The 14,222-nt window shown below is 36.7% G+C and overlaps 1 protein-coding gene and 1 long non-coding RNA gene across 2 annotated transcripts in view; one reads left to right on the forward strand and one right to left on the reverse strand.

The window, feature by feature from the left end:
* Positions 1-4,409, forward strand: part of LOC117106590 (5-methyltetrahydropteroyltriglutamate--homocysteine methyltransferase-like) — a gene marked incomplete in the record, with an annotated part of 10,064 nt that extends 5,655 nt beyond the window's left edge. Inside the window, 5 exon segments of the mRNA XM_033247974.1 lie at positions 1-49; positions 572-655; positions 1,817-1,971; positions 3,627-3,708; positions 4,035-4,409. Coding sequence (XP_033103865.1) covers positions 1-49; positions 572-655; positions 1,817-1,971; positions 3,627-3,708; positions 4,035-4,303 — 639 coding nt within the window.
* A 3,275-nt stretch (positions 4,410-7,684) lies between these two features.
* LOC117106588 overlaps positions 7,685-14,222 on the reverse strand; it is a 12,707-nt gene continuing 6,169 nt past the window's right edge. The window contains exon 2 of the long non-coding RNA XR_004445098.1: positions 7,685-10,968. This is a non-coding gene — a long non-coding RNA (uncharacterized LOC117106588). The remainder of the gene's footprint in view (positions 10,969-14,222) is intronic.

The raw sequence follows: 14,222 nt of genomic DNA on the forward strand, positions 1-14,222 counted from the left end.
GTCAAGTACACAATTCCCGGACCAATGACCATTATTGAGAGTACCAGTAGTAAGTGGCTACACGTATACACATCACATTGCATCTCTTTAGTAAACTGCATTTTTAAATGCATGCTCACTCCCATTCAGTTTCAATAACTCCCAACCATATCTACTATCCTTAGCCCTATAATAAAAATAAAACAAAAAGACAGTAATTCCGAAAAGAGGCAGAGACATTTTGAAATTCAGCGTTTCGATCTATTTGATCATTTTCAAGAATACTTAGCCCTATAGTGATTTGTAATGGTTTTAATACCATATTTATTCGAATAATCACCCCGGGGGCGGGTATTGTTGAGAAGGGTTTTTGAGGGACATTTATTTTAGGGAATAAATTATTTGAAATAGACGTTTGTTTTATTTTTTTGTGTAAAGTGGATACTCAAGTCTCCCTGTCGGACAACTTAGCCCCCCCCCCCAGAAAATTTCTCCTAGAGCCGCCACTGAATAATAGTAATTAGCTTTATAACAATGGTGAGGTTAATAATACACATGGATTTCCTCTTTTCTGTGTATTTTTTTCTTCCAGATAAGTTTTATTCTGATGTGGAGAAACTGAGTGAAGCAATTGTATTAATTCTTAAGAAAGTAATAAAGGAGCTTGTTAAAGCAGGTATTGTATTTATCACCATCTTATTCATCATCATCTTCATCATCATTATCACCGTTACCACCACCATCATCATCGTAATCATTACCATTATTATCTTCTTCATCAACGTCATCATCATCGTCATTATCATCATCACCATCACCATCACCATTATGGATGGACGAATTTATTCAGTGTAAATACCAATGATAACCCATGAAAGTCTGAAGAAGACTTATTTCCAGTGGGGTCCTTCAATCCCCTACTCTTTTCTGAATAGTGTACTGTGTTCTTTAACATGCACACGGGCCGTAATGCACAAGGGACTAACGGCTTAAATGTCTTTTCCAAAAGACGGTGCACTTTCATAACTTGTGTTTCAGCCCTCCATCTGATACACAAGGAGAGCAGCGCTGGGAATTGAACAGGGGATCTAGAGATCCCATTGTTCAACACACAGCAGTTACCACCAGTTTAGCCGACTGAGCTAGACAGAATACAGAACTTTTATTGGTCTTGTAAAAGCAAAAGCATACTACAAGAAATTAATTAGTTGCTGGCAAACCATATAAAAAAATCACTACAGTACAGTAAAACAGTCCAATTAAAAACAGTACTGTATGTACAAAAACAACATAATATTAATATTAATTAATAGATAAAAGGTAGTACATTGAATTTTTTTTTTAAGAAATGGTATAGTTACTGTAAAATCATCAGTGTCAGGGGCGGATTTGGGGGGGGCCGGCCCGGCCCCGGCCCCCCCTTTTGGGAGGTAAAAAAAAGAAAAGAAAAAAGAAAAAAAGAGAGAAAAAGAAAAAAAATGATAGCCCAGAATGCCTCAAATGTTATGTTCGGGCGTCTAGAACACAAAAATTTCGCGGGGGGCATGCCTCGGACCCCCTACGACAGTGTTGTCTCAATCGGCCCAACTTTCGGTCCCCCCTTCCGGCCCCCCCTTTTGGACATTTCTGGATCCACCCCTGAGTGTTGTCATCATCATCATCATCATCATCATAATCGTTGCATTACTTCATCGCAATTACTTTATTCTGGTCGCTTTTATATTTTTTGTTTCCGCCACCCATATGAGTCCTAGAGAAGTTAACTTATAAATAGTTAACAGTATGTTTTGCCTTGCGCCTTACAACTTGAACATAACCTTTTTTCTTTGATGTGAAGGATGCAAGCATATACAAATCGATGAACCATTGTTTGCTCGAATTCCTGCAAGAGCAATAGATTATGGCATCAGGCATGCCGCATCGTGCTTCCAAGATGTTGGCTCAGACGTCACCAAGATAATCCATATCTGTTGCGGATATCCAGACCGTCTGGTAAGTAAAGGTTTCACTTTAACAAATTTCAGGCTCCAGATGTACCTGTGGTTTAATGGAGTGATTGGGGCTGCATAATGTAGAAGGTACAGTAATAGTAATAGTGTACATTTGTATAGCCCTGGTATCCATCAAAAAAAGATGCCCATGGTGCTTTTTGTGTGGACTAGTAGCTCATTCAATGACTTTTTTCACCTCTAAGGGTCCCTGTTTGTCTGCGCTACCCAGTAAACTTATACCAGCAAACTCCATCATCCACCACAGGGGCTGTTTGTATCAGTACACCGGGTAGCTCCCTACTTGTCTCGAAAGATGTACTGGGTTCTTTATAGTACATGTGTGTCATTGTGTACACTTGGCCTATCTATACGATTTAAATTATAGTGCTTATCCGAGAAGACTTACTCTACAACCAGTATACCTGGTGCTAGAACCAGCACCGATATTATGTCTGCAGGTTGCGGATGCTGAATTTGACATGGTGGGGAATTCAAACATTCAGAACTAAATCCCTATTGAATAAAAACTCAATGGTTATTTTTTATTTTTATAACCCACTTAATGGAATTACTTTGCACTTTAGGGCCCCTCAACCTATGCATATGAGGTATACATTACCAGAGATCTATACATCCTTACAGTCAGGCCTACACCTGTGTGTGTGGCAATAAATAATGTTCTGACCCACATACATTTGGAAATGTCGTAGATTTTATATGTGTAGTTGTAGTTTAGTAATAAGGTACTACTTACAGTATATAGCGCAAAATGCTGCAACGTCGATGCACTTACATATGTAAAAGTATATCTAAAGTTAAAGACTGGAGCTATTGGGCTCACGTCAGGCCAGGGTGCCCATTTTGCTTCCTTGGCATTTTGGTGGGGGTTTGTTGCTCCTCTTGTATAAAGTCTACCTCCCAGCATCCAACTGAAACACATGCTTTTCAGCCCTGAAACACATGAAGAGCAGCATGGTAGATAAAAGAAAATCCTTGCTGAACTACTAGGACTCATATGGCTGGAGCTGTGATACTCCACCTGGGTAGGATGCTGGTCCACCACAGGCTACTCCCAGCAATTTGCTGGTAGGCATTGAAACAGCTGGGTAGACCAGGGGCGGATCCAGAGATGTCGAAAAGGGGGGCCGAAAGGGGGGCCGAAATTTGGGCCGATCGAGACAACAATGCCCTAGGGGGTCCGAAATTTTTGTGTTCTAGACGCCCGAAAATAACATTTGAGCCGTTGTGGGCTATCATTTTTTTCTTTTTTCTTCTTTTTTTCTTTTTTCCCCCTTTTTTCACCTCCCAAAAGGGGGTGCCGGGGCCGGGCCGGCCCCCCCCCCTAAATCCGCCCCTGTAGACTGTAGAATGCGGTCGACAAGGGCTCGTACTAACTGCTATCAAGATTTTATTCGTGGCAGAATCTCAGAATCAGAAACTTTAATGCAAATCTTTGAAGATATGTACTCGAGTTATTGTAATTAAAATTTAACTTGTATTTAAAAATAAAAGAAATATTTGTATCATGTCTGTGACAATGAGAAACATATTTTCAACCATGTAATTTCCAATGAAAAGGATGAAACAAAGTTTATCTGTATCTGTTATCTGCTTTGAGAAGAATGATGTGTTTATAACATGATTTTTAAATTAAAGGACCAGACAGACTATTTGAAAGCTGATAGGTCATCCTATTTGACACTTGCAGGACATCTTGACGAAGCTGTCTTTGATGCAGGTATGTAAAACTCATGTAAAATTATTTCCTTTGACTACAGCCCCACCATGGTTGGGGTTGAAGTAAGAAAATTTACGATTATGTCACCTCTAGAAGGCTGGAAATGGCACTCTCAGACTTAAAGTTTGAATATAATTTCTTTTTTTCACAAGTTTTTACAATTTGAAAAATTTAGAGGGGCCTGGGCCGGCTGGCCGCCACCCTAGAATCCGCCACTGTGCATGCTATTGCAGTATTAATTTGTTATTGCAGATAGTGGTAAGCTTATAATATAATAGATTTTGTTTCATTCTCAAATAACTGCTTTCTTTTATATTTTAATCAAGTTTCAATTGAAGATGCCCATTGCCACAATGACTTGTCGTTTCTCAAGATGTTTACCAAGACAAGCGTGATACTGGGTTGTGTTGCTATTGCAAAGAGTCAAGTTGAAAGTGTCGCAGAAATCCAGGAACGGATTTGTGAAGCTTTGAAGTACATACCGGCTGAACGGTTACAGATTGCACCGGACTGTGGACTTGGGTATCTTCCGCATGACATCCTGGTACAAAAATTAACAAATATGGTTACAGCTGCTAAATTGGTCAATATATAATTAAACTTGGTCATTTTTTGTTTGTACTAATATTAAAATGAAAGAAATTTTAATTAATTATTATTAAAACAAAATGTTATTTCCGTAATAAAAGAAGAATGATTGATTGATTTATTGAGTGATTGATTTTCAGTGTTGAGTAAAACTCATTATAAAATCAAGGTTTCCTTTGCTAGCTACCATATGTGATTTTAGCTTATCAGTTTCAAGAACTTAATTTTTTCAATCGGTTTATACAAACAATTGCATGGGACGTGTGCTGAATGTCACTGTGGATTGGCAACGCAACAGTGAGATAAACTCGGTGGCACAACTAGAGATTCCCCGAAGAGGAGTATCCAAGTTTCCTGATTAGGGAGTCCAAGGTTCCAGATGTGAAGAAGTCCAAGATCCTTAAAGATGTATTGTCCCATGCTAAATACCTAAAAAATCATAAAAATGTTTTTTGAAATTAACTTGCCCATTTTTGAAGTAATGTAAAAGTTATCAACTTGAACATAGGAATTATTGTATTTAAAAAATATCTACCCGAAAATTTTGATTTGTAGATGGCGGGAAATGACCTTTCTCGACTTTTGAGCTAGGTGTATAATGACTTTGTTCTTCAAAATTAAAGGTTTTCCCCTCCTTGAAAACGGTCAGATAAACTTTCTCATTCTTATTACAGTAAATTGACCGGTTATGTGTGTATACATACATTTAAAAAAAAGTTAGTAGTTGCATACGTATTCTTTTTTCAATGAATCGATAAGCTCCAAAGGAAAGGGGGTCCGGGTTCTTCCCGGGAAAGTTTTGATTCTTAGATGGTGGGAAATGAGCTTTTCCGACTTCTAAGGTGTCTTAATTACTTTTAAGTTCTTAAAACAGTCAGGTAATTTTTTCCCATTGTTATTACAGGAAGTAGGCCTTATTTGTGATACATACATAACAAAAAATGAGTAGTTGCATACGTATTCTTTTTTCAATGAATCGATAAGCTCCAAAGAAAAGGGGGGGGGTCAAATTTTGATTCCTAGGAGGCGGGAAATGAGTTTTCCCGACAATTCTGGTGTCTTTTAATTACTTTTAAGTTCTTCAAAATTCAAGGTTTTCCCCTCTTGAAAATTATTATGATGAATCAATGAACCCAAAGAGAAAAGGGAGGTTCAGGTTCTCCCCGGGGAAATGTTGATTTCTAAATGGTGGGAAATGAGCTTTCCCAACTTCTGAAGTATCTTTTAGTGTCTTTAATTTAAGTTCTTCAAAATTCAAGGTTTTCCCCTTGAAAACAGCAGATGTGTGTATACATACATAAAAAAAATTGAGTAGTTGCATACGATTTTTTTTTCATGAATCCATAAATCCCAAAAAGAAAAGGGGGGGGGGGTCCGGGTGTTCTTCCCCGGGAAAGTGTTGATTCCTAGAAGGCGGGAAATGAGCTTTCCCGACTTCTGAGGTGTCTTTTAATTACTTTTAAGTTCTTCAAAATTCAAGGTTTCCCCCTCTTAAAAATTATTATAATGAATCAATGAACCCAAAGAGAAAGGGAGATTCGGGTTCTTCCCGGGGAAATGTTGATTAAATGGTGGGAAATGAGCTTTCCCGACTTCTGAAATATCCTTTAGCTAGGTGTCTAATGAATTTATTCTTCAAAATTCAAGGTTTCCCACTCTTGAAAACGGTCAGGTAAACTTTCTCATTCTTATTACAGTAAATTGGCCGGTTATGTGTGTATACATACATTATTATTATAATGAATCAATGAACCCAAAGAGAAAAGGGAGATTCGGGTTCTTCCCGGGGAAATGTTGATTAAATGGTGGGAAATGAGCTTTCCCGACTTCTGAAATATCCTTTAGCTAGGTGTCTAATGACTTTGTTCTTCTAAATTCAAGGTTTCCCACTCTTGAAAACGGTCAGGTAAACTTTCTCATTCTTATTACAGTAAATTGGCCGGTTATGTGTGTATACATACACACAAAAAAAAAGTAGTTGCATACATATTCTTTTTTCAATGAATCGATAAGCTCCAAAGAAAAGGGGGGTTCGGGGTTATCCCCTGGGAAGATTTTGATTCCTAAATGGCAGGAAATGAGCTTTCCCGACTTCTGAGGTGTCTTTTAATTACTTTTAAGTTCTTCAAAATTCAAGGTTTCCCCCTCTTAAAAATTATTATAATGAATCAATGAACCCAAAGAGAAAAGGGAGATTCTGGTTCTTCCCGGGGAAATGTTGATTAAATATTCTTTTTTCAATGAATTGATAAGCTCCAAAGAAAAGGGGGTTCGGGGTTATCCCCTGGGAAGATTTTGATTCCTAAATGGCGGGAAATGAGCTTTTCCGACTTCTGAGGTGTCTTAATTACTTTAAGTTCTTCAAAATTCAAGGTTTTTCCCCCCTCTTGAAAATAATTCAATGAACCCCAAAGAAAAAGGTGTCCCGGTTCCCCCGTGAAAATTTTGATTCCTAGAAGGCGGGAAATGAGCATTCCCGACTTCTGAAGTGTCTTTTAATTACTTTTAATTTCTTCACAATTCAAGGTTTTCCCCCTCTTGAAAATGATTCAATGAATCAATGAAAATTTCGATTTCTAGAATGCGGGAAATAAGCTTTCCTGACTTCGGATATGTCTTTTAAATGACTTTTTAAGTTCTTCAAAATTTAAGGTTTTACCCTGTTAGGTAAATTTTTCTCATTTTTTATTTTATGTGTGTATACATACATAAATAAATGAGTAGTTGCATGCGTATTATGTTTTCCATGAATAGATAAATCCCAAAAAAAGGGTGGTCCAGGTGTTCTCCCCCGGGAAAATTTGATTCCTAAATGGCGGGAAATGAGCTTTCCCGACATTTGAAGTGCGTTTTAATGACTTATGTTCTTCAAAATTCTAATATATTATAACATATTGTAACATAAAAATTTACAAAAAAGCTCACCGGTCCTGAAAAGGTAGGTCTAGAATTATTCTTTTTTTTTTTGTTGCCCAAGGGAGGGTCAGTACCCATGACCCCTCCCCCAGATCCGCCAATGTGAATTGCGAGAAAATGTATCTCGGTCGGGGACTGGATAAACATTCTCTTTCCCATCCTTCTCCTTCCCTCTTTCTTTTCTTGCATTTCTTTCCGATCATACAAAAATCTCCAGACAAAAAGTGGGGCACCCCCGGTTCCGCCGGCCATGCTCCCATAGGTTGCCACTGCAGAACCTTGCTAAATTTTGCCTAGCACAAGTCCTGTGTAACATATTGTCCCATGTGAATTGGGTATTGCATAGCATAGACTAAAGTCAAAGTGTAGGCCTACGAGAAATACTGTGGCTTTCAAGCCTGGTGTAGGCCTACATACACTCAGAAAACATTGTTGGCTAAGAATGAGTGGTTCGATCAAACAACACGCAATATTGTGTGCCTGAATCATAATAGTAATTTATTAGGAACTACACTTTTTCATCAGCAGCACATTTCATAATGGAAATGGAAGGTGCATTGCACCCAAAGCAATACAAGAAATACAAAGCGAATCAAAGTTTGCAAAAGTTACTTTAACTAAAATGTAAGAAAAAAGTTTCAAAAAAGAACATCAAACAATACTAAACCTACAGTAAAAATATATGTCAGATATAAAATTAACTTAAATGTGATTTTAAAAGTAAGGCAATACAAAGTTACCGTAAACGTTTGTTCTCTCTCAACGCTGCTTTCGAATAAGCGCCGCTGAATCGAGAATAGATTATACTACTGAACTACGGAAATACGTGAGATGAGTATGGTAATATGGGGCATGGAAAGCGCCACACCAATATTTTTTTTTATAAGCGCTGCACTGAAGCCTCCAAAAATTGTATATTGAGCATTTACAGTAATTTTGCATCGATATGTTCTAGATCCTGTATCAGTATACCCTTATTCAGATTGTCCTTAAAATTTCTATGATTTGACAAGTTTCAATCAAATTAATAGTGTCACTGGCTATAGGGAATGTTAAGTGTCTATATACTCCTGTAAAAATGAAAAACTGAACCAAAATTACTCGACTGTGTGACAAGAGTTTTATAGTAATACCTAGCAATTTATAAGTTCGTTTTACAGAATCTATAAAATTTAATCTATTAATAATCACGGGTAAAGGAACTTTATATTAACTGATGTTTAAGCAAAAATAATGAATTAGTCAGCCGTAGAGGATGCCACATGTTTCGCTTTTGATACGTGTGCACCAGGAATATTGTGAGTAGGCCAAATTATATTTTTAAGAGCTTTTATAAGGATGAATTTGTGTCTAGGATAGTGGCAGATATTACCCTTAGGCGTTTATTAAGAAAATGTATAAAAGAAAGTATAAGGAAAGATGTATAACCACTGAATTATTCGAAATGAATGTTAAAAAATGTATTAGTCAGCCGCTTTGGACTGACCCCATTTTATTTTATTTCCTGTTGCATGCGCACCATGTGGGTTTTAAAATATTCTTATGTATGTTAATCTTATATAAACGTAAGATGTTTTAACATCGACGAATGTATTTTATTGGAAATACTGTAAATGTAGGTGAAACCCTACAAAAAAGAAAAAAAAAAAGATATATAAAAATACTGAATAGGCCTAAATGTTTAACTGGATTATTGTAGATTCGAAAAAAAAAATAATCACGGGTTTGTAGTTGAGTTTGACATGTTTACAACTTAACCTCTGTCCTCACTATGACATTTTATGTGACAGATTTTGTGTGATGTGCCCATATATGCCACATCAACCAAATATGAGTATATCACAGTTACTCGTCACATAAAGTTTGATGGTGTGAACACAGCTTAATCCGCAGCTCAAAAGCCTTTGAGGCCAATAATGTCATTGAACCCATTTAAAAAAATCAGCAAGTGACTGTAGCCCATACATCCTGGCCTTATTTATGCCATATGAAACCTCCGCAAGTCGGCTCCGTCATCGGCTGCGGTAAAAACATTAAAAAGTATAGGCCTATGCACCAATAAGAACCTCAATTTGATGTTGTCCAAGGGGCCGGGGAAAATATCTCAACTTTAAAGCTTTGTCTACACTATCAAATTTCATCAAAAAAGCGTCACATAAAATGACAATAATGAATTCCTCATACCAATATATGTTAATTGTTGCGTCGTCTCCACATTCATGTATGCAGCAGAGGCATGGACCCTTCTGCCGAAATAGAAGACAACATCAGTTCTTTTGAAATGTGAATTCTGAGAAGAGTACTAAAGAATATCATGAACTCGAAGAACAGTGCGGCGTCAGCGTCTGAAATCTGGGGGTGGGGAAGTGAGGGGGAAGGTAAAATTTTAGGGGGAAATATGCTGGGGTACCTGGCCCGAGGTGGGCGTGGTCGGACGTCGTTCAAAATGTCACGAAAGTGGTCCAAGGCTTATTTAATCGATTTTATAGGTAGATAATCTAATATGTAGAAATGGGGAATTCCCTCCGCCTCCCTCCCCCTCCCCGCCGCATAGCGCCGCCACTGTCGAAGAATGACAAATGAAAAAGTCTTGTAAATGGAAAAAGTGATAAAATCCCTGGGGAATATTAATATTAGAAGGGAGGGTGTGCAAAAACTGCTCCTAGAAGGGAAAGTCAATGGAAATAGACCCAGGGGAAACCCACGCAAGATATAGTCTGGCAACATACAAGAATGGACCGGCATGACACACCACGCTTGTTGTAACAGGGTGTCTAAAGATAGAAAACAAGAATTGAGACATTGCATGCAACCAACCTCTGGACAGGAGACGGTACCTGAACAATAGAAGGAGAAATGAAGTAAGGTCGAGAAGAACGTAGCCTACATGATTATGAATGATACTTTAGTGATTACCTAAGATTATTATATACAGTAATGTATTGTATGCATATCATCAAACATGCGGAAATAATTATGTTAAAAGAGATAGCTAATGTTACCAATAGATCGTTTACAGTGGCGTATCTAGAAGTCTTGAAAAGGGGGAACTGGTGGGGAGGTGGGTTAAAGTGGGGGAAGGCGATAATAAGTTGAGGGGTGATAATTAGCAAAATAAGGTGATTTTAGGTGATTTTTAACTACTTGACCATGATTTATTTTAGGGGTAGGGGCCGCGCCAGTAATTTTTACCCCCCTAGATACGCCACTGGTCGTTTACCAGAATTTAAGCATAGCCACTATTGTCAATACATAGTCAAAAATTCCCCATCGCCTTTCTGGTTGACCAACAGCAGTTGTTGTTTTTGATTCATAATAACGGTCCCGTTCCATTCTACCGATTTTCTCTTCAAATGTTTTCTTCATGTTAACGATTTCCTCCTGGAGCATTTCAATTTTTCTATTGCATTCAATCCGCTTTGCCCGGTCTTCGTCCATTTGTTTTGCCATTTTTTCCACTATTTCCTTAAACTTTTGGGTATTGTGGTTAGAATCTGAACGAAATTTTTCAATAGCAGCGGTTTCGGATGAGACACTCTCACGGAGAATGTTGAAATTCTGCGTGTGCTCCCTAATGTTGTAGGTCAGTTCAGTCATCTTATCATTTTGATTTTTTAGATCCTGCCTAAGGTGATACATTTCGTCTCTCCATACTTCTATCGCTCGGTAGGCAGCAAAAACTAAACCTAAGGCAAGGATGGTGATAAAGTTGATTTCCATACTTGATAGCGTGTTGCGTAGTCAATCAGATGAAATCTAAAGGAAATAAGGTACACAAATGCATTATTAATACTTTTATGAAAGGGTGAGGAAGAGTGGTGTTTAATATTTTTTAAATCCCATGTAGGCCTACGATAAAGTACATAATCGCATGGGCGCAGATCTGTTTTGAAAGTTAAGTCGTTGACGAAGCTTGGGAAAAATTAAAATAGTAGGCCTGATGGACTAATAAGTTTTAGACTGTTGCAAACTTGTTGGATGATGGAAAACACGATCGAATTATCGTTATAAAAGTACCATATAATTATTCGAATGAACGCCCCATTGCGTCTATTTTCCCGGAATAAACGCCCTCTAAATGACAGTAAACAAGTGAAGTAACATCATTCGCAACACATTCTATGACAGTAATTTACTACTCCAACAGAATTACATTTTCCTAACCTGGTTGGGATCATAACAGATTTTGACGGTAATTATGTGTTGTAGTTCACATCTCTCTACAGATCGTTAATATTACCAGTCATTGAATATGGACTCCCATTCTGGAACCCATACACAAAACATCTTTCAGCTAAATTAGAAAGGATACGAAGGAAGGCAACACGATGTGCCTACACCAAACCAGACAAGAAATGCCCAAAAGGCTTAAATTATTATCCATGTCAACACTCAAAACAGGATAAAGCTGATTAGTGTCATATTCACAGTGAATTACTGGAAAAATTGACTGCGTTGCTGATTACTATAGGCCTACATTAAATATCTTTAAATCCGCGATATCTGTAAATGCTAACATTCAAACACCCTTTTCCAGGACCGAAGCCTTCAAATTCAGCACTGTAAATTAATTCCCGTGATTATGGAAAGACGTTCCAGACGAATTGAATGACTCAATTCTATTTGATTCGTTACCGGCATTCTGTTGCAAAGTCGAAGAACATTATAAAGGACCAGGCTTCCAAAATTTGAACACTTATTATTATTATTATTATTGCATGCCTAATTTTGAAAAATGTATCACAATATTATAGTCTACAATACCCTTTGTCACCATAAGCCTGTTACCACCCGGCCTTTTGCCACCCTATACCCGTTGCCACTCAGGCCCGCTGCCACCCGGTGTATGGAGCACACTGGGGTGCAACTTTAAAAAGGGCCATAAACGTTTGTTAGAAATCACCTCTAGTTTATGTGTAGGCTATAAAATTTCCTGCACGTCCGCCTTTCTAAACTGGCGCTGAATCAATCAGCCGGGTGTTTTTAGAGCATTTCATCGGAGCTAATAATAATAATATAAATAATTTGCCGCTAATAGTATTAATAAAAATACTTGGCCCTAACGGCCGCCCATACAAAAGCCATAATTAGCAAAAAAGATCTATTACCTATTAACCAATCAACAGGGTACTCCAAGAACTCGTCATCGGAGCTAAAAATATGTATATTCGGTATTTCGCGACTTTCATTATATTTTCTATCACTGGTAGGCTTAGAGTTAATTTTAAACACGTATTATTCATGAACCTTCAATAGTAGGCCTACAGTGCGGCTAACCAGCTTCCACGATGTGGATTCACAATCGTGCTACATTTAAAAAAATAATTGGTGGAATTTCCTAGTAGAGGACTACTATGTTTGATACGATGTATCAACAATTGCATAGGCCTAATTTTGAAAACTGTATCACAATATTATAGTCTACAATATCTGATTAAGTAAACATTTTGACAAATTATATTATTTATTTAAAGTAATACCACTAAGTGAACAAACTTCATTGCAATACCTCCACATATTGTTGCCATAATCATAAACTTGAGTAATTAGTTCATATTTTAATTATATTTTAAAGGTGATCAATTTTAAGTTTCTGCTATAAAAAAAAGTAGAGTATCCTAAATTTTTGTACTTGTTATATTCAATTTAAAGTATATATAGGCCTATATATATATATATATATATATATATATATGCCTATATATGTGTATACATATATGTGTGTGTAGATGTATAAATATATCTAAAGGTACTGTACAACTTGTATGATTTGATATTGATTATTATATCTGATTGTTAATTTAGTGAATGGTGAACCAAACTATTCCTTTTTTTTTTCTCTCATAAAATTAGCCATTTTCAAGTTTAATTAATTAAATGGAAAAAATGATTGGCTTTGTTACCTTGGTTGTTTTTTTCATTAATTTATATTTTTCATTCTCTAATTTTCAATTTGTTCTATAATGGTAATTGCAGTCTCAAACTGCCTTGCTTTTTAAAATGAAAGTTTGGATTTTATTTAATTTTGTAATTGTTTATTTTCATGTCATCATTATAATCATATCATTTTATTAATATTACTTTATTTTTAGCTCTGCTTTTCAATTTTACTTATATTATTGTTTAATCTAATTATTGTCTGTATATATCTAAATAAATAATAAAATAATTTGTGGAATTTCCCAGTAGGAACCTACGTGACAATGACGGTGACCCTAAAATAATGTGATATACATTTGAATGGATGTGCTTAAATAAGAACATAAGATATAATAATAGTACCAAGCCCTTTAACGAAAAGTAATTTTTTAATTAAAAAAAAAGAAAAGCTAGCGAGGTTCGAATCAGTGCAGCCTCTGGCTATCAAGGTGAGTATTATATCAATAGACGATAAAGATATACATACAGTAGACCTACAGGCGCAAGTCTAACACCCAGGCACTTTTCTAGGAAATCATAATAAACAATTTATTTAATAAATTACTTATAGGCCTACTTCAATACTCGTCAAAGTCTGGACAACATCTGGACGAGGATGCTGCGCCGCCGACAGACAGTATGTGCAAGTGCAATAATAACACTAATTTTTAATTATTAATTGCATAACGTAAAACATAAAATAGAAGCCCAATGGGCTTAATCTCGAGAGGAAGCCCATCTCGAATTAAAGCCTCCTTCTTTTGTTTGGAAAGATACTGTAGCCTCGAAAGAAGCCCAATATAGCATCGACTTCTATTTGAGATAGTAGTGCTTAAACTGCACATGAATTTCAAAGAAAAAAAATAGATTAAAAAAACGCTTGGTTTACAGAGTAGTTTAGGTGATTTAATGCCGGTTGGTTAGATAGGCCCTATATGATACAGACTGATGTTACAGTGGCCCTATTTATTGTTTTCTAATAGTAATTCCCAACATTTAGGGCATTTTTTTTAAAGAATCTCCCCTCTTTACTTTGCAAAAGTAACCTCAAAAAGAAGCCCATCCAAAGTTCGCAAAAAAAAAAAAAAGAA

Source organism: Anneissia japonica, unplaced genomic scaffold, assembly GCF_011630105.1.
Source record: "Anneissia japonica isolate Jap-2015-1 unplaced genomic scaffold, ASM1163010v1 scaffold287989_len141851_cov153, whole genome shotgun sequence".
In the NCBI taxonomy this organism is placed as follows: domain Eukaryota; kingdom Metazoa; phylum Echinodermata; class Crinoidea; order Comatulida; family Comatulidae; genus Anneissia; species Anneissia japonica.